The sequence below is a fragment of the Spermophilus citellus genome, assembly GCF_964194105.1.
Source record: "Spermophilus citellus genome assembly, chromosome: 5".
Lineage (NCBI taxonomy): Eukaryota > Metazoa > Chordata > Mammalia > Rodentia > Sciuridae > Spermophilus > Spermophilus citellus.
In genome coordinates this window covers 114,367,488-114,395,263 of record NC_138186.1, presented here as the reverse complement: position 1 = coordinate 114,395,263, position 27,776 = coordinate 114,367,488, and the positions used below count along the sequence as shown (strand labels likewise).

At 37.7% G+C, this 27,776-nt stretch overlaps 1 protein-coding gene across 1 annotated transcript in view; it reads right to left on the bottom strand.

Annotated features, from left to right (window-relative positions):
* Nucleotides 1-27,776, bottom strand: part of CRYBG1 (crystallin beta-gamma domain containing 1) — a 51,783-nt gene that overhangs the window by 7,452 nt on the left and 16,555 nt on the right. Inside the window, exons 7-19 of the mRNA XM_081295588.1 lie at nucleotides 21,842-21,968; nucleotides 19,789-19,824; nucleotides 18,996-19,144; nucleotides 18,239-18,365; nucleotides 17,989-18,134; nucleotides 11,413-11,539; nucleotides 11,046-11,078; nucleotides 9,795-9,907; nucleotides 7,901-8,030; nucleotides 5,104-5,243; nucleotides 2,752-2,875; nucleotides 2,179-2,337; nucleotides 194-356 (exon numbers count right to left, since the gene is read on the bottom strand). Coding sequence (XP_081151714.1) covers nucleotides 194-356; nucleotides 2,179-2,337; nucleotides 2,752-2,875; nucleotides 5,104-5,243; nucleotides 7,901-8,030; nucleotides 9,795-9,907; nucleotides 11,046-11,078; nucleotides 11,413-11,539; nucleotides 17,989-18,134; nucleotides 18,239-18,365; nucleotides 18,996-19,144; nucleotides 19,789-19,824; nucleotides 21,842-21,968 — 1,574 coding nt within the window. The remainder of the gene's footprint in view (nucleotides 1-193; nucleotides 357-2,178; nucleotides 2,338-2,751; nucleotides 2,876-5,103; nucleotides 5,244-7,900; nucleotides 8,031-9,794; nucleotides 9,908-11,045; nucleotides 11,079-11,412; nucleotides 11,540-17,988; nucleotides 18,135-18,238; nucleotides 18,366-18,995; nucleotides 19,145-19,788; nucleotides 19,825-21,841; nucleotides 21,969-27,776) is intronic.

The window sequence follows — 27,776 nt, the reverse complement described above, 5'->3', positions numbered from 1 at the left end:
AACTGAGACCTCGGACACTGTGAGCCCCCCTAAAAAAACTTCCTCCTATAAGTTGTTCCTATCAGGTGTTTTGGTCATAGTGATGAAAAAGCTAACAAAAACACTCACCATTCATAATGTACTTATCATTTTCAGAGGAGATTTTTCCTTAACTGAAGCAAAGGTACATTATAATAAAGGAAATGATCCTTACCTTTGATATCTAAAACTAAATTGGGCTTCAGTTTGCTGTGGATCCTGCCATCTGGCTTCATGCACCAGAGCTGACTGTCAACACTCTGGTCGAGTGCCAGGCCCAGCTTTGAGCCAGATGTTACCAGGCTGCCCACGATTGTCAGGCAGCAGTCCTCTGCTATCTGTGTAGTGGAAAAAAACAAAGCATTAGAGAAGGAGACATATTCAAGTCTCACAGCAATTATTCCTCCAGTTAAAATGATTTTTTAAATTATCATAGTTCCTGACTTCATTTATCCCACATGAGGCATTTTAGCTTTTAGCCAGAATAACTAGGCTCAAACAACAACTATTTATGCCCTTTATTTCAGAGGACATGAGTAATGGAAAGTTCTCAATTCTCGTCCATCATAAAGAGACTTCTGCCCTTGACAAGACTCTGTATTACTCTTAAGATAAGTCTCAGGACATTGAAACTCCCCATTGTGATATTTTTCTCTGTTAGAAGTGACTGTGATCTGAGGCTGGGTCTGTAGCTCAATCTCTTCCCCTCACCCCAACCACACACACCTGCCTCTGCTTGGCTTGACCTTCTAGTATATGACTGCACTTCTAATGCTATAGCACTGGAGTGGCTACAGGGCATTTTATCATTTTAATAAAATTGAAATTGCATTTATTAGCTTCTCTTGTCTTTCCTTCAGGAGAAATGTCTAAAATTTCCTAAATAGGCATGCTATCCACTATAAAAAGAGAAGAAACTACAAGCTCACTAGAGAGTGTTTTAATGCAAGGAGTTTAAGAGTCTTTCCCTGAAAAGAATTTACCCTTAATATATAAACATTGTATTACAGTCATAAGTTCACACACCGCAGTGCTATAAAAGTAAATAAAAGTTTTTAAAAAGCTCACTAAAAGAGTACTATTCTAGGCTGGGGATGAAATTCAGTAGTAAAGCACTTGCCTAGCATATTCCAAGCCCTGCTGGGTTCAATCTCCAGCACCTCAATCAATCAATCAATCTATCAGTCAGTACCTAGTCTAATGTACCTATTCTATGTCCAGACAAAAGCACTGAGATCAGTTGTGACACTTCACTTATTTCATTTACCTAATGAATTAAAAGTTTTTTAAATAATATCACTGAAATGTTGTTAGAAATAACTGCTGGAAGCACTACTTTATTGCATTAAGATAATTCCAAGACAGAAATGGGCTTCTCTTCATGCTTCTATGTTACAGCTACTTCTGTTTCTCATGCCGCTGCTTCTGTGCGTTTCTAAACAGTGCTTCTGTTTTCGAAAGGCTGATTCTCCCTCAAGCATGGCAGACCCAATGAGCAAATGTGCTCCTCCCCATGAGGCTGACTCACGGACACCAAGTTTTTAAAATACCTGGAGCCAACAGTCAAGCCCATAAAGTTAAGGAGTAAAGAAGAGACCTACAATAGAAGCGGGAACCTCTCTCGTAAAATCTGTCTACATTCAGCTTTTAAATGTCTGTGGGGACAAGAGTGATGCACGAGGGCGATGGGCCATCCTCCACTTCACGGCATGTGACCATTAGGAAATGGATGATGTGCACCCAGGGCCCTCTCTTCACCCTTCCTCCTGTACTGTGTGTTCTCCAAAACAGAAACAAACCAAGAGTGATTTTGGTTGATGCACTGGGGCTAGAGTTTACTTCTATAATAAGTAGATTAAGGAAAGGAGAAGAATAGCAATCATTTCCTTTTTCTATTACAATATAAAAACCGAGTATAAATAGAAATACTCTATCTTGGATCAGTACTAAATTTACCTCCCATTTTAGGTTCCTAAGACTGGTTCATCAGAGCTGAGAAATATTTTCATGAAAAAAAAAAAAACACCTTCTAATTTATTTGGAAAGTGCTCCAGGAATCATGAGTAGTATCTACTTGAAGAAAGATCAAAGGCATGATAAAGGATGAATCACCTCCTAGGCAAAGGTATTCTAGACCCATGCCTAATCCAAAAAGCTCACCCTGCATTTGATGCATCCTTCTTGATAAATCCAAATCTGATCATCAGCACCAACATCTTCCATGACCTGTATTCTAAGAAGCTTCAAATCCTCTAAGTTGCCATTGGTTGACATGAATAACCCTGTTGCTTTGTTTCGAAGTCTGAAACAAATTCGTTTCTAGAAGACAAAAACCCCAGCAATATTCACATACAAACTGTGCTGTTAGAAGCACTGAATAAGCATTAATATTTGGAAGAAGCCAAAGTGAGGTATGGATAAGGGATAATTATTATACTTGAGAGCCTCAGAGGTTTCAAGATTTTCTCAATGATAAGAGTTTGACAACATTTCAAAGTGCCAAGGGCAGGGTGCCTGCCTATGGACACACCAGAGCTTGGAACACACCATGTCTGATGTTGGTAGCATTTCTGAAGCAGCCACACCTCATGTTGCCCAAATACTGAGCCTAAATACTGAGGGGGTGGGGGAGGAGCCAATTTCAAACTTTAGAAACTCAAAGTTGACTTGTACTTTCAAAAAAGAAAAAAATTTCAGAGAAGATTCTACACAGCAGGAAAAAGGAAAACATACCTGAACAAAAGGTCGTAGAGAACCTATTTGGCGACAGCCACTGAATTCATACCAACTAGGTACTTCTGCTGGTGACAATAGGAACTGTCGACCTCTGTAATTTCCATATTCATAAGTAATCCATCTGGGGGCGAGGGGAGAGGAAAGGAGATAACCATAGGAAGTGGAAATTTTCTTTTGACAATGGGCCCTAACAATTACATCTATTTTTAGAATGCTTTCTCAAATTCTGGACTGAACTTTATACTTTAAATATACATTGGTAGGGGAATGAAACTATTTTCTAGAACACTTAAGTCAGCCTTTTTTTTTTTTTTTTTTTTGACAAATAGCAGATTTTGGGTACAGTCTCAAAAAGAAATAGGTAATCTTTTTTTTCCAATAAAACAATGAAATAAAGATGATATTTTAGTAGGACTCCACAGTCCTTCCTGAGAGTTGTTCTTAAAACATCCTCAGTTTATGGATCTTTATTTAAATAGTTAATATTTGCAAATTCTTAATATGCAGCATTAGTTAGTGTTAAAGATTAAATAAAAAATAAATTTTTGTTTAAAATGAGTAAAATCAATAAAAATGTTAAAAAGATACTCAGGTTCCTTCCCCCCAAATGCTGGAGCTGGCACACCAAAATGTTACTTTAGCCATCTTATCATAAAATATTTAATAGAACCTACTGAAAAAAACCACCCGTAGTTCTAATTTTTAAAATAACTACAGTCCCCTCACCCCAACATTTGATGTATACAGGCAGACCATACCTGTTATTTTATAAATAAAAATTTACTACATTAATGATACTACTACTTTTTTTTTTTTCTGATACTAGGGATGGAACCCAGGGGTGCTTAACTACTGAGCCATATCACTAGCCCTTTTTATTTTTTTTTATTTTGAAACAGGGTCTCACTGACTTGTTTAGGGCTTGCTAAGTTGCTAAGGCTGGCTTTGAACTCATGATCCTCCTACTTCAGCCTTCCAATTTGCTGAAATTATAGGTAGGTGCAGCAGTGCCCAGCTACTTATTCATTTGTATGTCCTGCTCAATTTCAAAATCAAAGTTGAAAAAAAAAATCTTCCCATCTGTCAGTCACTTCTAGTCAAAGAAAAAGCTTAACCTGTAGCTTCCAAATCAAAGGACTTGGTCTTTCAAAGGAATAAGAAAAATCAGCTTTTTCTTCTTTGCTAAAAAAGGTGCCCCATAAATTTGCTGAGCACTGTATGCAAAGCATTCCCCTGGGGACTTCAAGAGGTGTTAAAGACAAAGTCCTTATCTGAAGCTAAAAATTCAAATAAGGAGACGAAAGATGGTTTACATATGGCTTTTCCTACCAAGAAAGGAAAAGCTATATGTCCATTCATTTAAGTAAAGAAGGAAAGAGGGAATCTGACCAAGCTTAATTTTTATAAGGCAGGCACAGAGAAACAAATACCACATGATCTCACTTCTTTGTGAAATCTAACACAGTTGAACTCTTAGAAGTAGACAGTAGAAAGGTAGTTACCACAGGCAGTGGGTAGAAGGCCCCAGGGTGAGATGTTGGTCAATGGATACAAAGTTACAGTTAGGAACAGACAGGAGGAGTAAGTGTTGTTCTGAATAACAAGGTAACTATAATGAAGAATAATGTATGTTTCAAAATAGCTAAAAAAGGATTTTAAATGGATTTTCTCAGCACAGAGAAATGATAAATATTTGAGGTGATAAATAAGCTAAGTAATATTTAGTCATCCCACAATGTATACATGTGTCAAAACACCACTTTGTACCCCATAAGTAATACAATTATCAGTCAATTTGAAATATTTTAAAAACTTAATTTTAGGGCTGAGGTTGTGGCTCAGCAGTAGAGTGCTCATTTAGCACATGTGAGGCCCTGGATTCGATCCTCAGCACCACATAAAAATGAATAAATAAATAAAATAAAGGTATTATGTCCATCTACAACTAATAAATAAATAAATAAATAAACTTTTTTAAAACCCTGATTTTAAATATTATATTTTTTGCCTGGGGTGGTGGCACATGCCTATAGTCCCAGCTACTCATGATGTTGAGATGAGAGGATCACTTGAGCCCAGAAGTTCAGGACCAGCCTGGGCAACACAGTGAAACCATGTCTCTCTCTCTTTTTTAAAACGTTTTTTTTTTTTAGTTGTAGATGGACACAATATCTTTGTTTTATTTATTTAGTTAGTTAGTTTATGGTGTGCTGAGGATTGGACCAGTGCCTCATGCATGTGAGGCAAGGGCTCAACCACTGAACTACAATCCCAGCCCCAAGAGACCCTATCTCTTTAAAGGGGAAAAAAATCTATTTTATTGGATTAACAAGTAGATAACTCACTTACATGCCACCAATAACCTGAACAGAGCGTATTTGTGTGTTAAATCCCAGGGATTGGAGATTAACTGTCTCTGCATTAAGTTCAATCTTTTTTCCTTTGAAGTTTTCTCTTTCATAAAGAATAATTGTTGGTTCAGAAAATTCCTGTTTGGAAACAAAAATAATGTTCTGTTATTCATCTGTTAATAATTGGAAGCTTATGTGAAAATTATCTGAGTACAAGGACAAAGCACAAGCCTGCCAGATGTGGCTGATTCATAAACTCCCTTTCCTGGGAAGCCTGGTGACTACATGCTACGAAGTGCAGGGAAAGGATAGAGGGGCTGCAAGTTTCCCCACTGCACATAAAGACAGGTCCACGCCAATCATGTTAAGTAGCAGGGGAAAAGATCCCAGCCAGAGAAATGGAGACATACGTGGAATATCAACACTTTTGACAGAATTTATTTTCACCCTAGCCTTTTTCAGTAGTATTCCTAGTTAAGGAGATATCCCTTTGCAACTATTTTCAAATGTTTTTGTTTTTTCTGTTAATAAGATTAGGATTCTACATACTCACGCTCCCAAACCTTCCTGTAGGCATCATTGTCTGGAGGAAAGAAAACAGGATGGAAGCCCCAGTTTCAAACTGTTAATCATTTTAAAGAGAACAACAACACACAAGTTCACTGAATTTCAGAAAAATGAAACGTTGGCAGCTTATGTTTGTTTTCAAATTACAAACCCTTATGACCCTAGACTAAGCTCTAATGATAATACTCCTAAGATCATAAATGATACATCAAAAAAGTAGGTGGGGATTGCAATTATTTCCCCACCTGCTTAAAGTTCTGTGGCAAGGGTGCGGCACTTTACTGCTTCATTTATGTGGATATGCCCTGACATGTAGGAAAGATTTCGTCCACCCATCAACAGAGCAGATTAATATGTGGAGGTGGTTTGCATGTTCTAGGAATTAGGTTATATAAAACACACAAGGAGGAAACAAGACAAAAATTGTAGTCATCTGACTACTTTGCATGTTTATTGCAATTTTCTCTAAAATGGCATGCCCAAAATGTTCCCAATATACTCTGGTTTCTCTTCAGATCGTATAAATCTTTCGCCTTTTACCAAAATGTTCCCAACACTCAAGATTAATATCAAGAATCAATTAAACAATTCTGAAGTATTAAATTACAATTAAAAATATATAGGGCTGGGGATGCAGCTCAGTAGTAGAGTGTCTAGCCTGCAACAAGGCCCCAGGTTTGATCCCCAGCTCTGCATATCCACAAAAATGTATATTTTTACTAGGGGCAAAAATGTCTGTTTCCTCACAATCAAAATTTAAAAGGACATCACAGATGATATAGACACTTACAGGTAAGTGTCTGAGAGCTGTGAATATAAATGCCAAGCTCTGATTAAGGAATGGCATTTGAAAACCTCAAAATATACACTTGAAGGTAGCCTTTAGAATTTTAGGCAAAAGTAACTATCAGAAAGTCTTATTCCATTACTTGTAAGCTAATGAATCTTACCTCATCATTCCATGTTTCACCAATACTATTTTCATGTCTCAATAGCATTTTGTTATTTAAACAGGCAGGCATGGATAATAGAAAGCCAACTCACACATTCTTCCTATCTTTAAAATCATCATGTATATATGTTTAAAGTTTTTTATGAGATCAGTTACCAAGAACTAAAAAAAAAATTTCTAAAATTGCAGACACACTTAGACTTAAATATCAGAAAATTATCTTGCAGTTGTGTTGTTCTATTACCTGGACCAAGTCAAAATGAAAAATTTCTGTCCAAAAGGGGGCACTATAACCTGGATTAACACTTAGAAGTCATTTGAAAATTTCTCCTACAAGAGTCATAATAGTCTAAAAAAACTACCAGGAATTTCTGCAAATCAGTAACAACCCTAAAAGATACAGAAAAACAAATAAGGAGTGGGACAAAGGCTATAAATTAGCAATTTACCAATCAGAATATGACAAATAAATTACATGAGCTACCAACCTAACAGTGATGTACAAATCAACCCAACAATGACACAATACTTCCTACCCATTCCATCAAACTGACATGAGAAAGAGAATACACAGTTGTGACAATGTGGGAAGCAGGAATCGGAGTGCCCCACCAGTGGAAAGAGGTGGTGGGATCTGGCAGCACCAAGTGAGACCCAGTCCTTCAACTCCCTAGTCATCCCCAAGAGACTCCCACATGTCCCAGCAGGATAAGTGTATGAGGATCCAATAAGTAACACAAGGTGTGGAATACATGTACAGTTAGCTAACAATCTACATGTACATATAGCAAAACGGATGGCTCTTGCAAATTTTAATGTTAAGTAGTTACATTTATAAGCACAAGAATTGTAGCATAAGGTTTATATAAATTGAAAGCCTAAATACAGACCTTTCAAAAACATACATTTTACAAGACTATCCAAGCTATATTCCAAAAACACATTAGAATGGGTGCCTGTGAAAGGGAGAAGGATAGAATTATGGTAGGAAGTAGGGAAAAACAACACAGGAGAGGGTCCTTGAATTATCCCAGAATGACAGTGGCCTGTGACTAACCTAACACCCTGCCCCAGAAGTCTGAGAAAACAGTAAACAATTTATACATTACAGACATATAAAGACATCAAAAGTGACAGGATGGAGAGCTCACTGCAACTGTTTTCTTGTCTCCAACATTAATCCCTAAGTAAGTTCCAGATGCTGGTTTCCTGCTCTAATCATCAGCTATGTGGACCATACATTTCTGAAATCCTGTGTTCACACTGACATACTTACCACATCTATAAAACGAAGAGACTTGAAAGTTGCTCCAGGCAGGCATCCCATTGCAGAGAGACAAGGATAGTGGCCTTCTTCCAACACGTACTGATTGCCGGAGAAGTTTTCTCCATCGTATGCAACCCAGCTACAGTAGGAAAACCACACACACAGGATGCAATTTGAGCATTTCTACTCAATAAGTCTGAATTTTATTTATGTTTATTTATTTATTTATTTTTATTTTTCTTTGAGAGAGAGAGAATTTTAATATTTATTTTTTTTTTTTTAGTTTTCGGTGGACACAACATCTTTGTTGGTATGTGGTGCTGAGGATGGAACCCGGGCCGCACGCATGCCAGGCGAGCACGCTACCGCTTGAGCCACATCCCCAGCCCCAATAAGTCTGAATTTTAGAAGCAGACTGCCATACCATAAACATGAGGCTTATGGCTAACTCTTCTTTCTTCAAAAATATCTGGATATATTTACTTCATTTCATATCATGACAAATTCATATTCATAAGTAGATTGCATTTTGGAAACAAAACTTTCTTCTCTGTGCAATGACCTCTGGTTTTACTTCCCCACCTCCCAGCCTTCCTTGCTCCTCTCATAGGTGCCACCTGTTCCCAGCTCATGTAGCTTCAGTCCCAGGAGTCCTCTGTCATAATTTTTCTTCAACCATCAAAGCTGTCAGTCACCAAGATATATTGATATTCTCCCAAAATTTCTCTTACACTTCCCTTTACTCTTTACCCTCATTTCCAATAGCTCTGGCCTGAGCCAGGACTCAAAAATATCACAGTGACTTAGACAAATCACTTGGCCTCTCAAGGCCTCAAGATTATTGATAAAATGGTGATATATCATGCTTCCCTAGAAGTTTCCTCCGCCCCCTTAAATTCTACAAACGCTCATTGAGGACAATTACATGTCAGGCATTTTCCTGATCTAGAGACACAGGAGAAAACAAAACAAGTCCCTACTCTCCTTAAGTTTATGCTCTAAAAAGAGTTGAGATAGGCAACAAAACCAGGTAAATGTCTTGCATAATACATGAATCAAGCAGAGATAAGGAGAAGCCAGGTTGGGATGGAGCCATGTGCTAAGCAGCTCTGAAGCCTCACCATCAGTGTGTGTATTTGAACATGAAGCCAGTGTTCTTTCACTGTGAGATGCTAAGTGATATGCTAGTGTGGCTTATAGGATCAAAGGAATCATTACTATTATCATTAGATTTAATTCCTCATCAATTCTTATACAGACTGCTCCAACATTTTCCTGACCAAGTTTCCCAGACCTTAGACCCTCCCCTTTCTAAGGAAGCTTTGGTAAAACCATTGTTTTTCAGCATGGCTGAAAACCATCTTGGGTTTCCTATTGCATTCAAAGAAACTCATATATGGTCTAGGGGGAATCTTTGCAGTGTGAGATCACCCTCCCAGGCCAAGCTGGCTTGTTTCTTTCCAACAAGAGGCTCCAGCTAGGAGGGATGGTGTGTTCCTGGATCAGCATGAACACCAACCCCACCCCAACCAGGTACTTTTCTTCATCTGCCTAGTGTACAGAATGTGCCTATTGTATTACTGTCTGCCTATAAAACAATCTACTTTGTGAGGTACCTTGGAGATTATCTAGGGTCCAGCTCTCCTTTTATAGATGAGGGAGCAGGTATTTGGAGTATGGAATTTGATATGAATTCCTTGCACACTGAGGTGATCTTCAACTTCTCCAACCCACACTGATGTCTACATCCTCTAGCATCTAGCTCTCAGATGCTGCAGAGTGTACTTCTGGACTAAGATGGTGGTTTCATAGAGTGCAGGCACCTGATGACTATTGCAAAATTGATTTGTGAATTGTATTTTATTCCAGTGGTCCTACTCTGCAACTCCATTGTTTTGCTTACCTGCCTCCTAAAACTCGGCAGGACTTGGTAGAAAATGAATCATCAATGTGATCTGTTGTTTCTTCAAATCTTTGACTTTGACCTTGAAACTGTGGTTCTGAAAACAAGTGAATCTTTGCAAAAGTAAACAGAACACACAAAATTATTTCCCTAAAACATGTTAACACATTCAGCTTTTGAATTGATGACCCAAAACTGACCTGCTAACTTGTTACAGCAAACTGGTGTGAACTTTACAAATCCTTTAATTTTCTACTACTGTATTAATGATCAATTAGAAACATGTTGGCTATATCATTCATGACTATTTAATTCAGCAGCATCAAAGGACAATCCAACAACAGAGGCAACTTTCTATAGAACACCCTATTGTTAACAAGCTATGAGGCATTTTAAAGCTTTATTGTGGCCAAAAGTAATTATTCATCTGTTCTAACATTAACAATAAACTGCATTTTGGAAATATATAGTATAGTTTTCCTCCCTCTCAATGGAAGATACTTGCTGACTTATTAGAAACATTCATATGCCAATAAAGGAAACTATAGTGATGTTTGTACCTCTGTAATTATGGCTGTCTGAACATTTCCATTAAAAAGCTTAAATAACAAATGCAACACTGCAGTTGATTTGGGAGTCCGCAATCATCAAAAGGCTTGAGTGAGACCATATAAAATGTCTGTCTAATGCAGACACAGCAAATATGAAAATTCATTCTACCACGTATCATGATAACTATATGCTATTGTTTGAAATATTTACCTTAGTATATTAATGTAAACTGATTCAATGTGATGATATAGATTTCAGCTTTACATGATAATTTACATGATAAGAATATAAGAAAAATTTAGACATGGGTCAGTGCTACCAATTAGGCATTAAAGTTAACATCTTATTTTTAAAATACAACTGATGAATTATTGTATAATGGTGTATTAATAATTGTAATGCAAAATAAATAAATAAATAAATAATACAATTGATGTACATAAAGCCCTAGGTTTAATCCCTAGCCAAAAAAAAAAAAAAAAAAGGAGGAAAGGAGTAGAGAGACGAGGATGAAAAGAAAATAAAAAATACAATTAGGTTTTCCAGCATAAAAATGGGTGAAATTAACAAAATGTCCCACATATCTGACACTTAACACATAAGTCAGCTTTTCAGTGAAAGGTCCCTTAATTATTTAAAAAAAAAAAGAAAAGAAAAGAAAAGAAAACAAAACAAAACTGGAATATTTTTAAAAATTACCTGGTTTCGTCTCCTTGGGCCAGTGAAAGAATCCTAAAAATTTTAAAAAGGAAGAAAAAAGGAAATGAATAGAGCAGACATGTTGAAGAAATTTTCTCTTTCGAACCATTAGCAATTGTTAAAATAACCTCAGAATATTTCCTGTAGCAGTCAATAGTGTGTGAACCAGAAGTATACATTATGAAAATCCCAAATTAATACAAATATTTTTTTATTTTTTAGTTTGTTGATAGATCTTTATTTTATTTATTTATACTCGGTGCTGAGAATCTAACCCAGTGCCTCACATATGCTGGGCAAGTGCACTACCGGTGAGCCCAGCCCTAGCCCCAGTTAAATATTCTTGTACAAACATATAAGTCCTTACCAAACTTATGGGTTGGACAGAAGAGATCTTACAATTTTTGCCTCCCCAGTCCTCAAAACTGGTGTAAAAACCTTTATCCAGAACATACTGTTCTCCAGTGAAGTCAGGATTTTCATAGGCTACCCATCTAAAGAAACAAAAACAGTGATCATTATCACCCCTATTTTACATATAAAACTGTCATATAAATATGGGTAAATAGGTATCATATGGAAACCTTCATTTGTTTTACTAATCAACAACCATAATATTTCTGAATCTCCATTAATCTTTAGGAATGGATTTGTCCACATGACAAATCAAAATGGTAGGCAAAATCTAAAAAGTCCTAGCTACTCAGGATGCTTAGGTGGGAGGATCACTTAAGCCCAGGAGTTCAAGACCAGCCTGGGCAAGATAGTGAGACTTCATCACCAAAAGACACACAAAAAAACAAAGTATCTTTACATTAACTTTGTGGTGTTCTTATTTATCAAATCCCTATTCCTTGAGGAAGCTCCAATAAGGGTATTTCTTTGTGTATTTTCCTAATTCTCTTCTAAGGAAACAAATTGAACTTTCAAGAAGAACCTATTCCTTTTAATAAACAAACAAAAATTCTTTTTGTTATAAACATTAAAATATTTCTGCAGAAAATTTTAACAGGAAGTTATGTCTCTATTATACAATAAAACACATTAAAAAAGTTAAATGCTAAAAAAATGCAGCTAATTAAGATTTTGTTTCAAACATTATTTCCAGCATCATAGAATGGTATAATAAGCAAAACCAAACAAACTCACAGAAATACTCAAATCTCTTGTGAATGTTTTCATTTGTTATCTTTTCAGTGATCTAAACTTGGAGAGGAAAATCAACAAAACTAACTATTCCTATGTTATTTCCTATTTAAAGATAAAGTCTTTGAAGGGAAAATGGTTTTTCAATTCTGTTGTATTCAAGAAAGATTCGGTGTCTACTCCTTAGTTAATTCGTTGATCTAATGATTGTTCCATAATACAATATATTGTATTCAGAACCTTCCAAAGTGCTCTCACATCTACTAAATTACACTTATCAAAGGAAGTACTGGTGTGCCCAATTTACAGATGGGAAAAATCTAAAGACAAAGAAAAGTTAATTCATTCATATACACTGAGTAAACACTGACTGCCCTTTTGCCATGTGCCAGGAACTAGACTGGCACTAAGAATACAATGAAAAAAACAAAATCCCTAAGTTCTTAGATGAGTAAGAAGCATGACAAGGAATTATTTGTTGCTGTTTGTTCTGAATGGAAAGTGACCTGTCCAAGATGACACAATCAATTAGTGGCCAGAACATGACCAAACCTACATCTCCTGAGGCTTACTTCTCTTTGCTTTGCCACCCACCTGTCATGTGTCTTGTGTAGTTTCCTTCCATTTACTGTTCTATTAAAGCATTCCTAAAACAATCTGTGTAGTTCATGCAGAAATCAGATTCAGATTTTACTAAGGGCCAATTTAAACAAAAATGTGAGCCCAGACATCACCAGGAAATGAACAGCCACCAAGGAGAAAAAGAACGCTGCAGAAATCTCAACTGGTAGTTAAGTAGCTCCAACAGTTTACATTTGAACACTCACCTCTGGCCATCTGACAGGAACTGCTATAAACACCAATCCCAGTCTCTTTCAGAAAATAAGGACACCCCATTTCTGAGCTTCCTTAGCAGTTTTAAAAACCTACTCTTTGTCATGATGAGTAACTAGAAGACCTTGTTCCAGCTGTGGTCAAGACATTAACTTTCAGGTGACTTTGAAGAGGCCCTTTAATCTTTGTGAAAATTTGTGTTTTCCTTTATAGGTAAGGGAGTTGGCTGAGATCCCAGCACTGACCTGGTGAGGTCACAGGCACATGGGTACCTGTAGTACTGCCTCTGCACATGCAGCCTGTGGCTAACCACATGCTGAGCAGTGACAGTGACAGTAGCAGGGTGCTGTATGGTGTGTGTGTTGAGGGAGGGGGATGTCTGCTTAGCAAGGAGATTAAAAAAAAAAAGGAACAGGACTTTTAAAAAGGAAAAATTAAGTTAAAAAGTCATATCTCAAAAAAGGTGTTCCCAGAAGGGCCTTGTAACAAGTTAGAGAACAAAGGGCTAAAGGGCTTTTTATCCCACTTTAATGTATATAGAGAAAAAAAGCCAGTAAAGAGCAAGAGATGAGAGAGAATGCTCCCGAGGTGAGTGGACAGCCACTAAGTCAGTCTGGGAGAAGCGTCTCAATCCTTCTTTTTAAAATTTTTTTCCCCTTTATTCTTGAATTAACAAATATGGGTACTCCAGTTCCCTATAAAACTAAAACAAACTACATGCAAGTAAACACACAACACTCAGGTAAGCCCATCTAATTCACCAAAGTTGAGACAGGAAAACAACTTATGAAGATGCTACATGAATTCAGACTGCTGCTGTTCTCCAAGATGCAGCCCCAACTGGATTCCATGAATTGTGTGTTATGGAGGGGGTCCTGGAGGAGGGAGAAGAAACCCAAATACACCATCTGAGGTGAGCATCTACTAATACTTGGGACTCAAGAAAACCCCATATTCAGGCTGGGGATGTGACTCAGTGGTAGAGGAATGTTTGCCTGCATGTATGAAGCCCTGGTTCAATCCCCAGCACCACCAAAAAGGAAAAAAAAAAAAAAGATATGTAAGTATTATTATACTAATGAAACGAATGTTGCAGAGTTTCTGTTTTATTTTAGATTGTATGCCATATTGGCCCAATTCAAACGTTTTCTGTACATGTGAATCAGGATGTTTAAAGGCTGGCAAGGGGCGGGAGAGAGGCATGTACAAGTGCTAGCAGGTCCTGGCCTGGCAGTGTAATGGCTCAGAATTACCAAACCTGCCCTTCTGTGGTAGGCCAAAGGAAAAAGAATTTAAGACAATGGCCCAGTTATTTTTTATCTATGCTCCAGAAAATTTCATTCTGCTCTTTATTTTAAAAAAAAATTAGCCCAGTTTCCATTATTTGAGGAAGAGTATAGCTCAGACCTAGAAATTGATAAGCAAGAGTTGTGTAAAGGAGTTTCTTCTGATTTTCCAATAAGAAATGGAATGTAGTTCCTCAAAACCTCAACTCTGGTCTCATAAGCATGCTTCCTGAAGGCTGTTTCAGAGCTAATCACAAGTTTGCTCCCCAGGGAATTTATTACCTGTGAGTTTCCTGGGAGATACTTTCACAGAACAAGAATTTCAAAAAATTTTATTTTTTTTCCTATAACTAATAGAAATAAAGAACAAACTAAAGAAATAAAGAATCAGCTAAAATGCTTATTAACCAATAAAAATAAAGCTATTAAAAGTAAAACCAATTTTCTTTGAAACTAGTAAGACTGAATAGTCTTCCTCATCTTGGCATACCTTACCCTTCCCACCCTATAAGGCCTAACTCGAGTCCAAACTCCTCGGGGCCAGAAATTAATCTCTCTCTGCTGTGCAAAGCACTTAATCTCCATCTCTTTTGTAGCAATAATTATATTTTATATAAATGCTGTAACATTTGTAAGGATATAATATAATGCTTTTGCACACAGTAGACCTTAATAAATATTTGTCAAGTGACAAAGGTGCATGAAATAATGAGGAGGCAGCTGGTCTTGGTAAGTATAGAAGCACTGCTTCATCCAAAGAATTAAAAAGGAAGTGGTGTGCATGTGTACCTCTCTTCGGCTTCCCCCACATCAAAACTCAACGGCTGCAATGAGAAAAAAAACCCAAGCCAGGAAATACAACTAGAAATGACTAATAATAGAAACATATAAAAGCCACATTTTATAAAGGAAACCAATTCAAGTAAACAGGGGCTGGGTAAAAAGGAAAGAAGAATGGCTCAGGGCATAATAATTCTACCTGTGCTAACAGCATAATATACATAAATGCATAATCTACATAAAAGGAAATGCTATCCAGCATCCTTTGACCTCCTTTGCTAAGTTGAATGACTGACTTGTGACTAATCAACACGCCAGATGAGTATCAAAATACACAACTGTTTTGCCAGACTGAATTGGTCTCTCTATTTCCCATCTGACTAGCTGTAAAGGCAATCTAAAATACCACAGAGTCACAGCACCAATTCAAAGGATTTCTGCTATACATTTCAGATGACATCTTTCATAGATGGTCAACTGTGATTCTAAAATACAAGGGCTCCAGGATAGGACACAACAGGACACATTTTCTAAGACTGCTAAGATCCAGAAGCAGCTGATATTATTCTGCAAGGATGGCAACACAAGCAGGAATCTACACGAGAATCTAGTGAGCATTTCTAATAGTAAAAAGTACTGTACATTAGGAACATCTCAAATATGCAGGGCTATTGTGGGAGGCGCCATGAAATACAACAGGTTTGAGGCTAGACTGATGCAAATAGGTTATGTCACTCATGACACCAAAAACTTAACATCAGCTGGGGTGCACTGGCACATGCCTGCAATCGCAATTGCTCCAGAGGCTGAGGTAAGAAGATAATAAGTTCAAGGCCAGCATGGGCAACTGAAGAAACCCTGGCCTTAAAATTTAAAAATTTTAAAAAGGGCTGGCAATGCAGCTCAGTGGTAGAACATTTCCCTAGCATTTCCTGGCTCACAGTCACTGGCAGGAGTCCTACCATTAACAATCTCCAGTACCACGAAAATTAAAAAACAAAAACCCTAACGTCAAACACTTTCAATAACAATGGTGTTAAATTATTTCATATAACCATTTATAACAAATTAGTACAGACATGAGCCTGGATTATAGGAATAATTGGGGGGGGGGGGCTAGGGCTATAGTTCAGTGATAGAAAGCTTGTCTAACATGCTCGATGCCTTGGGTTTATCCCAAACACTGGAAAAAAAGAATTCTACAACTCCCTACAATCACACCTGAAGTTTCTGCACATCTGTCATCTATCCTCACTTCTTATGTTCCAATAATTTCCTAAGTGGCTCCTGCAGGATGGAGGAGCCACCTACACCTCAGCGCTAGGGATCTGCACATCACACAGGCATGGCCATTGTGTGCATGTGATCCATGTTTGGGGAATCAGAGACAAACCTGGAACTTGTGAGGGAAAGAGAAAAACTTTCCACTGTGATCAATGAGTTGGGAAAATAAAAGCCAGATGTGACCAAAGGATGCCAGGTGACATGGACTTGCCTAGAAACAGAGCCAGCATAGAAAAAAGTTTAGGCAAGAGACAGAGACCAAATTCTGATGACAGTGTTTGATCCCCTACATCCAGCCATGCCTGAAGCAAAATCTTCTCTAGGACTTTTCAGTTTGCTAAGCCACAGAGTTCTATTTTTATCACTTGAGCCAACTGAGTTTGGCTCACAGTCACTGGCCTCTTGACTGGTCATCGTTCAATAAAAACTTGATTTATCATTAATAAAGCATTGAATTGCTAACCCCAGGTAGATTGAAACAATTATTTTTATGACCAAATAATAATGAAGAAACCTTTGGGAGCAGGTGTAGGAACATGGGAAAACATTCAACTTTGTTCCACCCTTGGGTTTTCAATGTTAGATTACTAATTATTTGATTCTCATCTTAAGAAATTAATGATATCCTAAAAATTGTAATTAATACTGGATGAATCCGAAGCCTCCTTGAATGCTTCAGTCTCCTGATATAAATAGTATTCATTTCTACGTACTTTATCACTCTTGAACTTATGTAGATTCTTACTTGAGAAGGCTTCTTAGACATGAATTAGAAAAATAATGCTGAGGGGTATTGCTTTAGGTTAAAAGCTAAAAGACCAATCAAGTCACATATTTTTATTTAATTTTACCGTAAGAAAATGCTATCAAAACAAACATTGTCACAGATGGACTTTAGCTTGTACAAAGTATCCCTTGCTGACTACTAATTTGGATTGGTAATATCTGCCTAAGGTATGAAAAATTTTCACAAATGGGTGTTTGGATTTTACTTCAATGTGCTTTAGTATGCTAATATTTTAAATATAATTTAAAGAGAAATACTAACTCAATCAAAGGATACTCCACTGCTTAAAAAACTTGCCCATGCAAATATCCTTGATTATTAATTCATTGAATCATAAATAAAATATAAGTTAAATGAAAAAAAAAGAAATTAATGATATTTCCATGAAGATACCCTGAAGCTTACTCCAACATTTTATTACATGTTATAACAAGTTTTTTTTTTGTTGTTGTTGTTGTTTATTTATTTTGCAGTACTGGGGACTGAACCCATAGATGCTCTACCACTGAGGTACATGCCCACCCCTTTTCATTCTGAGAGAGGGTCATGCTAAGCTGTCATGGCTAGTCCTTTGGGGACAATTTGCAATCCTCCTGCCTTAGCCTCCAAAGTGGCTGGGGTTACAGGTGTGCACCATGATGCTTGGCTACGAGAAATATTTTAAATCAGTTATGAAAAGGCATGGCAGTAAATATTAAGTGCCTGAGTTAAGGGTGAGCTGTTGATATATTTACTGAGTAGCCTATTCTGTGTCACAGACTTATTAGTTTAACATAAACCAAGGCAGAATCCATGTTTAAGATCCCAAACGGATTAGTTCACTTACACTCCACTCAGTACATTAATAGACTGTGTCTTCACTCCATATCCAGTCTCCTTTAAATTAGCAACAATTCCTAATACATCGATACTGGAACCTTTGGATCCAAAGTTTTTGTCACTGTACATTATCATGTGAGCATTTGAAAAATCCTGTTGAAAAAAAATATATTCAAAATTTAAACAGTAGCCATTTATTATTTAAAAAAAAGAAAAAGAAAAACTAAGAACAAGCCATTAGCTTTCCTTCAACTTACCCCTAATATAGGTCGTAAGGACTGAAGCTCTCCATTATAACCTCCCCAGTCTTTCCAATCCTTGTATTCTCCTTCTTCTAGCAAATACTGATGACCCACAAATCCAGGCTTCTCATAGGCAACCCAACTGCAATTGAAAGAACAGACATGGAACAGTGATTTTCAGATTAAAACTTTCCTCATGCACACATCAGTTTAACTGACAAATACCTATAGTTTTAAAGCTAGATTACTTTACTAACGCGCTCACTACTGGAATTCTCTAAAATTTAAGAGACTATGTTGAAGAACATAACCTAAGACACAAGCTCCTCAGAGGACTAAAAGGGTATGAGGGTATTTGAGATTATTTCAGCTGACTCAAGCGAACCCCAGCAAATAAAACTGGATAGGCTTTCCTAAAGTAATAATTCAAATATTTTGAGTTTTTGGCTATTTTTAAGACTAGTTCCAGGTTTTACATCTATAGTAAATGGGTAAGATCTAAAAATTACAAAAGATCACACAAATTAGAAAGCAAACTATAACAGTTCAGTATAATTTAGAGCATAATTCTAATAAACAAGACTGCAGATTTAATTAGTCTGGATGGTCAATTCCAAGTACGGGTCACAATGGGTGAGATAGAGGCGTGGGTAAAGCTGTTGAAATTCATCATGCCACAGAATTGGAAATAACACCTTTGGCAGGGAGGAGGACACATTTACTGCTTGTTTAAAGGAAAAAGAAATCCTTCCAGTTATGCCTGTCTACTTACATGCCTCTTAGAACTTTCATGGACCCCACTGATGTAAGGGGCAAGTGATCATCTCCAGTCACTTCTGTCTCATCAGTGACAATGCTACACAGGTCTGTTTCTAGTTCCATACATCTTCCTTCAAAGAAAGGCTTTTCATAAATAATAACCTACAACAGAAATAAGATAGACCAGTGATAACATAGTTTAAAAAAAAGCAGTAGGTCTCCCCACCTCCACCCACTGACCTGATGTGAAATAGCCCAGAGCCAGAGCATAAAAGACAGTTTTTAAATCACTGGATTTTGTTCAATGTTGAGAACCGATATGTAGAACTTTGCTTAGGACAGACTGTTATAGTTTACTAATTTACTTAGGACAAACTTTGCTTGTTTGCTTAGAAATCAGAATTCTAAAGTTGCTTTAAATTTTTTTAAAAATCTATACCATCAAAGTATGTGGCATAGATGTGGGAAATAGGAATAACAGCATTTGGGAGTAGGGAGAACTTGTCTTGAAAAAGTTTCTTCTTGGCTAACTGGCAAGCAGCAACAGGCCCTGCAATTAGTAAATACACCCAAAAATTATACATTGAATGCAACCATCAACCTTTTGAACCAGGGCTCCACATACTGTTAATGATAATTGTGCCATTAGCAGTATTTTCCAGCCTGGAGGATGGCACGTGTAAGTTGGGACATCTTCCTTTGGGGGCAACTATGTGTGGCGAAGCTTTATAGGTGAAGTCACAAAAGCATTATATTCATGGAGGTGGAGTGGAATAACACACGCACGCACACTCATACACACTTACCTTCGGATCTGTTGGGAATTCAACTTTACGACCACCCTGAAAAGAAAAATAACAGAGAAAAATGGTTTTTCATTGATTCCTTACCATTTTATATTATCCATAGAAGGTGAATCTCATGGTGTGATTACATTCCACTTTGTTTTAATGTATGTGAACTAGTGCTAAAATTACCAACAAAGCAATGAGGATACAGGAAGTCCACCTAGAACAAACCCACACAGTGGTCTGTATGTTCAAGGTGCACATAGAGTGTGTTTTTGTTTAACTGACAAGATTTCTCATTAAGAAAAATATGTATTTCTCATTTCTCTTGAAAACAATCCTAAGATCTGACATCTCGGGACCTAAACTCTCACAAGCAACAACCTTCACCTTCTGCACTCTTTGATCCTGCATGAAGTTCAGCCTTCAGCAGGATGCAGGCTGGGGTTTGCTGTCCCCACCATTCCCTGTGGTTGAACTCCCAGCCAGCCACATTTTTATTTCTTGCCTGGCTATTGGAGGCATTTGATTTTGCAATCCACCACCTATAAAACTGTTAAAGTTATAAAATAAACTATTAGATTAAATATAAAAAATCCCAGCCAGGCATAGTGGCACACATATATAACCCCAACAACTTGGGAAGCTGAGGCAGGAGGTTCGCAAATTTGAGTCCCACCACAAGTGTTTAGTGAGCACCTACTACAACACGGCACACACAGTGTCCCATGAGGGGACAAGAGAGTCACAGCCAAACCTATAGTCCCTCCCAAGCACAAGAGACAAAGACCAATGCAAAATATAAGGATAAGGTAGAGGAAATACAAGGCTAAGGCAAATCTTTTTTTTTTTCCTTAACTCATCTGCATTTATTACTGTTTAAAGCAGAATGTTGACTTGGGCACTACATATTTCCATTCACAAGCCTTACTGAGTTACTTTTTGAACAGCTTTGTAACACACCTAAGGGAGGTTTAAGCTTTGTTTCTTGAAATACTTTTCTTTGGAAAACAAGCCCTGTAGAGTTCCTCCCAGCCAGTTGTCTGTTTCACATACTTGGTTCTAGAGGACTAGTACATGCACAGTGGGTAACTATGGGGGATCGTAATGAGATGAAACTCAAGCCATTTTAACAAATATCTTTCTTTTAAACATCAAGGTCTATCCTGGAACACTTCAGGGACAAAAGATTTGGTCTGGTCTACTAAGGGATACAACTTGGTAGTGGAACACTTTAGACTACAAAGTTAGGTTACATGTCTTAGAACAAACATCTCAACCTGTTAAAATAAGCCAATGTGAAACTAGAAAAAGCATTACTAGCTCTGCTTTAGTGTAAGGCAAATCTTTAGGAGGACATCCAGCCCCAGGCCCTCCCTGCCTAAGTGCCACCCAGCTGAGTCTCCTGTCACAACTGGCTTGTCCTCGGTGTCCTGCCCTTTCAGAACTCTGCACCCTGGCACACACAGTACATTCTCTGGCACCTCTATCTACAATAATCCTGCTCATGGTTTAAGACTCAATCTGATCTATCATAAAGCTTCCCCAATCATCCCCCTCCTCTCTCACATCATCCACAAGTTGGAATTTTATTTGTCATTCCTCCTATTTTTCCATGCATGTTTAATCCTTCACTTTCTACACTAGGCTGATACTTTGAGCACACATCTGCAGCTCTGCAAGGCTGAGGCTGCCTTGAAGGCAAAAGACAGTCTTATCGACTTTTTGACCTGTAGCACCTAGGAAGTTATCATTTCTATTATTTCTATCCAGCAATGGGCCTCATGCAGATGAAGCACTGGGTTTGATCCTCAGCACCACATAAAAATAAATAAATAAAAATTAAGTTATTGTATCCATCTACAACTAAGTGTGTGTGTGTGTGTGTGTGTGTTTGTTTTTATTTAACTGACAAAATTTCTCATTAAGAAAAATCTGTATTTCTCGGGACTCAACTCTCATATACATACATACGTAAAGCCCGTTTGTTGCTTCAACATCACATCCTGTGAATTATCAATGTCAAGCTGACAGAGTCACCACCTTCAAGAACACCACATTTGATTTTTACCATTTTCAGAGGCCGCATGGATCCAATGTAGGCTTCCTCTGTATCCCAGAAGGATAAGTCAGGGTATTCTCCTGGTTCCAAGACAAAAGGGACACCTTGAAATCCAGGTTCTTCATAAATCAGCCATCTAAATAGGAAAGAAAGACAACTTATCATTTATTTCAGTGTTTCCTCTCTGGTAAAAAGGGCTCCTGTGACAAGAGGGGAAAGGAACAGAGGATGTGGCCCCATATGACGACGGTTGCACTTAGCTGATAGTGTCAGGAGGAACAAGCTGGGCTCCCCTTCCTGACTTCCTACATCTCTCCTTGGCTGGCTCTGCCTACTTGTTTTTAATTCATATGATTAATTGCTTCTAACTGTAAACCTTTCTATTACTTCCAAGTAATAAAAGGAGTTCTCTTTTTTGCACTGTATTTGGAGAGGCCCTCTTGGGAAATCTCAAGGACTGTTTTAAAAGGAAACACCTCATTTGTAACCTAAGACTGAGGAGTGCCACCTAATCATTTTTCATGCTGTCAAAATTAATAATAGCTAACATCCTCTTCAAGCTCACAAGGAGTGCTGCCCAGAATTTCATCTAATCCTCACAAGAATGCTACCAGGGAGGAATATTTTCGTCCCCATTTTACAGATGAGGTTCAGTATATCACCCCAGGCCACACAGGGATGATCAAAGCTGACTCCAGAACCAGGCTCCCAATCATTTTTTTATGGTATTTTTTTCTCATCGCAGAGAGTGCACCAAACATTCATTTACTCTTTTCATAGTTACTCAGGATCATCACCATGAGCATACTTAATGCATAGTGATGTCCCCGGAGGCTCTGAAGGTCTGCAGGGCTGCTTGTTCCCAGGCTGCAAAGCTTTTTGAGGTCTTGGTTCTGATTTTAATGACTGTGCAATACCACACCCTTCTACCAAGCTTGTCAGCTGTCACTTCTGCTTTAGTCAGGGAACCAGCGGCCCCACCCTCCTCTCCTGTGCTAAAAGCAGGAAACCATAAAATCACGCCTGTTAGAACTGCCTCTAAAGACTTCAAGGTCTGGTAAATTTGCTCATTGCAGGCAAGGTTCCGGGAAGGTGAGGCTGCTGGAGAAGTGACTTTCAGATGGAAGGTGTTAAGGTACCCCTTCGTGAGCCAAGACTTCTTGGAGATCACATAAACTCTCCAATCTGTTAGTGTGGTTAAAATGTCTGGCTGTGGTCCTCCACCATGTTATATGCCTCCCCCCACCCCCACAAGACACCATCAAAGGCAGGATGATCCTAAATGAAATCTTCTACCAGCAAATTGGGACTCTTAGCTTTTTTCTTCTTTGCAGTTGGGCCTAAGGCATGATTTTTAGTAATGGTTTCTGTTAAAGATTCCCCTGGGTAAATCAGTAACTTCTTTTAGACTTACTAATTACACAGGGATTTACAACTAGAATCTGACCCAAGACCTGTCAACACACACCAAGGAATGTTGGGAGGCCAGGGGTGGTTTACTAGTGGGGATCAAAGCTAATCTACAGTGTTAGAAGTCAGGAAAAGAGCAGATGTGGAGGTGAGCAGGGCTGGGAGGGGGCATGAATGGGGGAGCTTCTGACATGCTAGAATGTTCTACTTCTTGATCTGGTGATAGTTATACTTATGTATTCACTTTCTGAAAATTCACTTAGCTTATTCACTTATGTGTATATTTTTGTACAAATGTTACACTTGAGAATAAATTAACTGAAGGAAAAAAGAGGCTTGTCTTTTTGAATACCACTGTAATGCCACTAAACCACATGCAAACAGAGGCTAAGAAGGGGATACTTTCAACTTCCTTATGTTTAAAGCATGACAGTTAAGGATGCATTAAGTATTTTTGGAGTTCAAAGCTACGAGTGGATTCTGTACCTTAACTAATAGGAGTTGGGCAATAAATTCTGTTATTATGCTAATAAGACAAAGCCTTCAGAGTTCAACTCCTTCACAAGTGAATGGGCTTAATTCTTCATAAACAGGATATATGGCTCATGAATCATTCTGAAATTCTGAAATGATATTTACCCAAGCATATTTTTTACTAGGTCTTATAGTATTTTTAAGTTCTGAAGGAATTTATTCATCTGAAACTAAAATTTCATCTTCCTGGAAGCATGTGGATAAGTCATATAACATTTATAGAAGGAAGGCAATTTGGGGTAGAGGGGAAATTGCTAAAGAAAAAAACAAAGATACAAACTGTTATATTTGAAAAGGCCACATTTTAAGGGCACTTCCTTGGCAAGGGACCCTGCTGGATAACTCAGACAGACGTTTACAACACAGTGTGACTCATTCTGTGCCAACATGATACAGTATTCATGAGGTTATCAGGAAAGGGGGAAAGGGGGAAATTATCTTCAGGCAATGCTATTTCAGTTTCTAAAGGTACTCTTTCTCTTTTCCTGTGCACTTAGGTAATGAGATTTTGCCAATATACAGAAAGAAATACCATATACAGAAAGAAATACCACTTTATAGTTGTGCTTAAACTGTGCAACTATAAAGCATGAGCTTCTTTTTTAACAAACATAAATGTATGCAAATATATTAATGACAAATACATATGGATATTGATGAAGTAATAACAATAGTCATGCATATGCATATGAAAAATATCTATGGAATTACTTTTTTAGAAATACCCTTTGAGTCACCTAAGAAAAAATTCAGTCCTGTCTTATCCACTTGTTCTTAAAGAAGTAACTTGAAAATACCACCTAGCAGGCAAAGCTGAACTTACAGCATTTATAGCTGGATCCTTAAGACATGGTTGAACATAAGTGATGGCCATTTATAGAAACCAACTGGATACTTGAAGGATTAAATATGAACATGCCAAGCTTCAGATTATTCAAAAGAAGATGGGCTATGAATCTCAAAGGAAAAAATGCATGTTCTCTAATACAGCCAGCCTAAGTTCTTTAAAAAGTCAGTAGCAAGGGAAACAGAGATTAAAAGAGACTTACAGAGACAGGACAGTCAAACATATTAATATGAACTTTGACAGAATCCTGATTTTTAAAAAAAGAATTTAGCCCTTATTTTTTATTTACTTACTTTTATGGTGCTGAGGATCAAACATAGTGCCTCACCCATGCTAGGCAAGTGCTCTACCACTGAGCTACAACCCCAGGCATGAATCCTGACTTTACAAAAATAAAACAACTCCTAAAAGATATTCCTGAGGCAATTGGGAAAATGTGTTTATGGGCACAGACTACATATTGTCACAGACATGGTGCTAATTTTCTTAGATATGACACAGATAGCTAGGCAGGAGAATGTGATTACAAAGAGATTCAGGCTGAAGCCAATACAGTGTAGGGACATGATAGCTGCAACTTATTGTCAAGGGCTCAGAAAAAGATAACATGAATATGGCAAAATAATGAGAAGAAGATTAACATTAAACAGGGACGAGAGGTGGGAGGGAAAGGGAGAGAGAAGGGAAATTGCATGGAAATGGAAGGAGACCCTCATCATTATACAAAATTACATATAAGAGGAAGTGAGGGGGAAGGGAAAAAAACAAGGGAGAGAAATGAATTACAGTAGATGGGGTAGAGAGAGAAGATGGGAGGGGAGGGGAGGGGATGGGGGATAGTAGAGGATAGGAAAGGCAGCAGAATACAACAGTCACTAGTATGGCACTATGTAAAAACGTGGATGTGTAACCGATGTGATTCTGCAATCTGTATATGGGGTAAAAATGGGAGTTCATAACCCACTTGAATCAAATGTATGAAATATGATATATCAAGAGCTATGTAATGTTTTGAACAACTAATAATAATAATTAAAAAATGGCAAAATATTACCCATCATTGAATCTGGGGGTGATATGTGGGTGTTTATTGAACTATTCTTTCTACTTTTATGTATGTTTGAAAGCCTTTGTAAAAAAACAAAACAACATCCAAAAAAAAACCCATTGGGCTCTGAGGGCTAGGGGTGTAGCTTAGTGGTAAAGTGCTTGCCACTAAGGCCTTGGGTTCCATCCTTAGTATTATCAAAACAGAAAAACTGAGCTTCAATATGGTATACTCCACAATGAATGATTACTGCACAGTAATGAAAAAGAACAAATTGACATACTCATCAACAAGGGTAATCTTAGGAGAGAGGTTAGGTGCAAGATTCAGGGACTAGGACCAGGGTGGGTGACAATTTTCTGCCACAGTGCTGATAATGGTCTAAGTTATGAGTTGGCTGGTAGGCCCATTATTGGGCTCCATCACTTATACACACACACACACACACACACATACACACACACACATACACACACACACACACACACATATACATATAAATGTTTTCTGTTTATATCAAGTATTTCATAGTAAAAATAATCAAAGACTACCCAGGGAAAAACGTCCCCTTCACTTCATAATATCTATTTTCTAGAACATGTTCTGCTAACAACTAACCCTATCCTAGAGAAGGAGACCAAAGCCTATCTTCCTTGCTTAAATGATGGCATTAGACCAGATGCTATATACCCTATGAAGTTCTAAAGTTCTCTGTTTTTATTAGAAACATGCCAAAAATAAGTGTGTGGGGGATGCATGTGTATATGTCTACATGGTATGTGGCTGTGTGTGTATGGTGTGTAGTGCATGTGTGTGCGTGTGTGTATGCACACAGCAAATGCTGTCAGTTTTACCTTTAAAATGCACCAAAATCCGCCCATTTCCTGCAAATCACATTATCTAAGCCACCATTACCTCTTGTCTGTATGATTACAATTGCTTCTTTACGAGTTTCTTTCTACTCTGCCTTTACAGTCTATTTGTACTCAGCAATCAGAGTAATCATTCTAAAATACAAAGTCCATCAAAATTCTCCAAGCATCACTGGAGCCACTTTGAGTAAATGTCAATTCCTTCCCTAAGGCCTAATGGCTTGCCAGGACAGGAGGCTTTTTTCCTCACCCTCCTCCTAGCTTAGCACCTAGGCCTCTTAGCTTGCCCTGAAGGGCTCCCCCCACAAAAAGACTGTGCTTTCTGCCTAGGGCATCCCCTGTCCCTTCTCCTTCAGCTGACCCCATGCAGACTTTCTCACTTCCTTCAAGTCCCTGCTTAAATGTCACCAGAGACCTTTCTTCACTACTTTATCTAAATGGCATTGCACCTGCCCTTCTCTGTAACATTTCCTGTAGCCCTCACCATCTGACACATTACACACTTATTTGTGTTTGTCTGGTCCTACTGAATGGATAGCTCCATGACAGAAGGGACATCCAATTGGAAATCATAGTCCCTATTAAGTTACCTAGAAGTTTTTTAGTTTCTAATTTCTGAGAAACAAAATTCAGACTCTATAATCTCTAATTTACCCAGTTTGTACTTTCTACAAAATCAAATCATTATTCCAAGATAAGAACAACAGTAAAAGAAGATTTTTAGTACTCAACAGGATTCAAACACCATGATGAAGGACTGCCTTACCATTCACTGTACAGATATTCTACATCACTTTACAGGAGAGACTACATATCCTACTAATAAAAACGTATGCACATTTGCTGAATATGTAAATATTTCTAAATAATATGCATTAACACTGAAATAATATATTATGCATATTAGAATACATAAACAAAAAATCCTTTTTTTTTCTTTCTCCACATTTTTTTATTGGTGTATTATAGTTGTAAATAATGGTGGGATCTTTTGTTACATATTAATACATGCATACAACAAAAATAAAATCTTAAAAGGAGATGTTAAATATAATATAAAGAAGTTTTGGTGGCTTTTTCTCCCTACATTCAGTGGCTGCCTTTCACATGCCTTGGGCTCTGCACTCCCCTTTATGTGAATTCTTTAGCTCATTTTTGTGGTACTAGGGATTGAACCTAGAGCCTCATGCATGCTCTGCTGCCTGAGCTACACCCCCAGCCCTATGTTCTCCA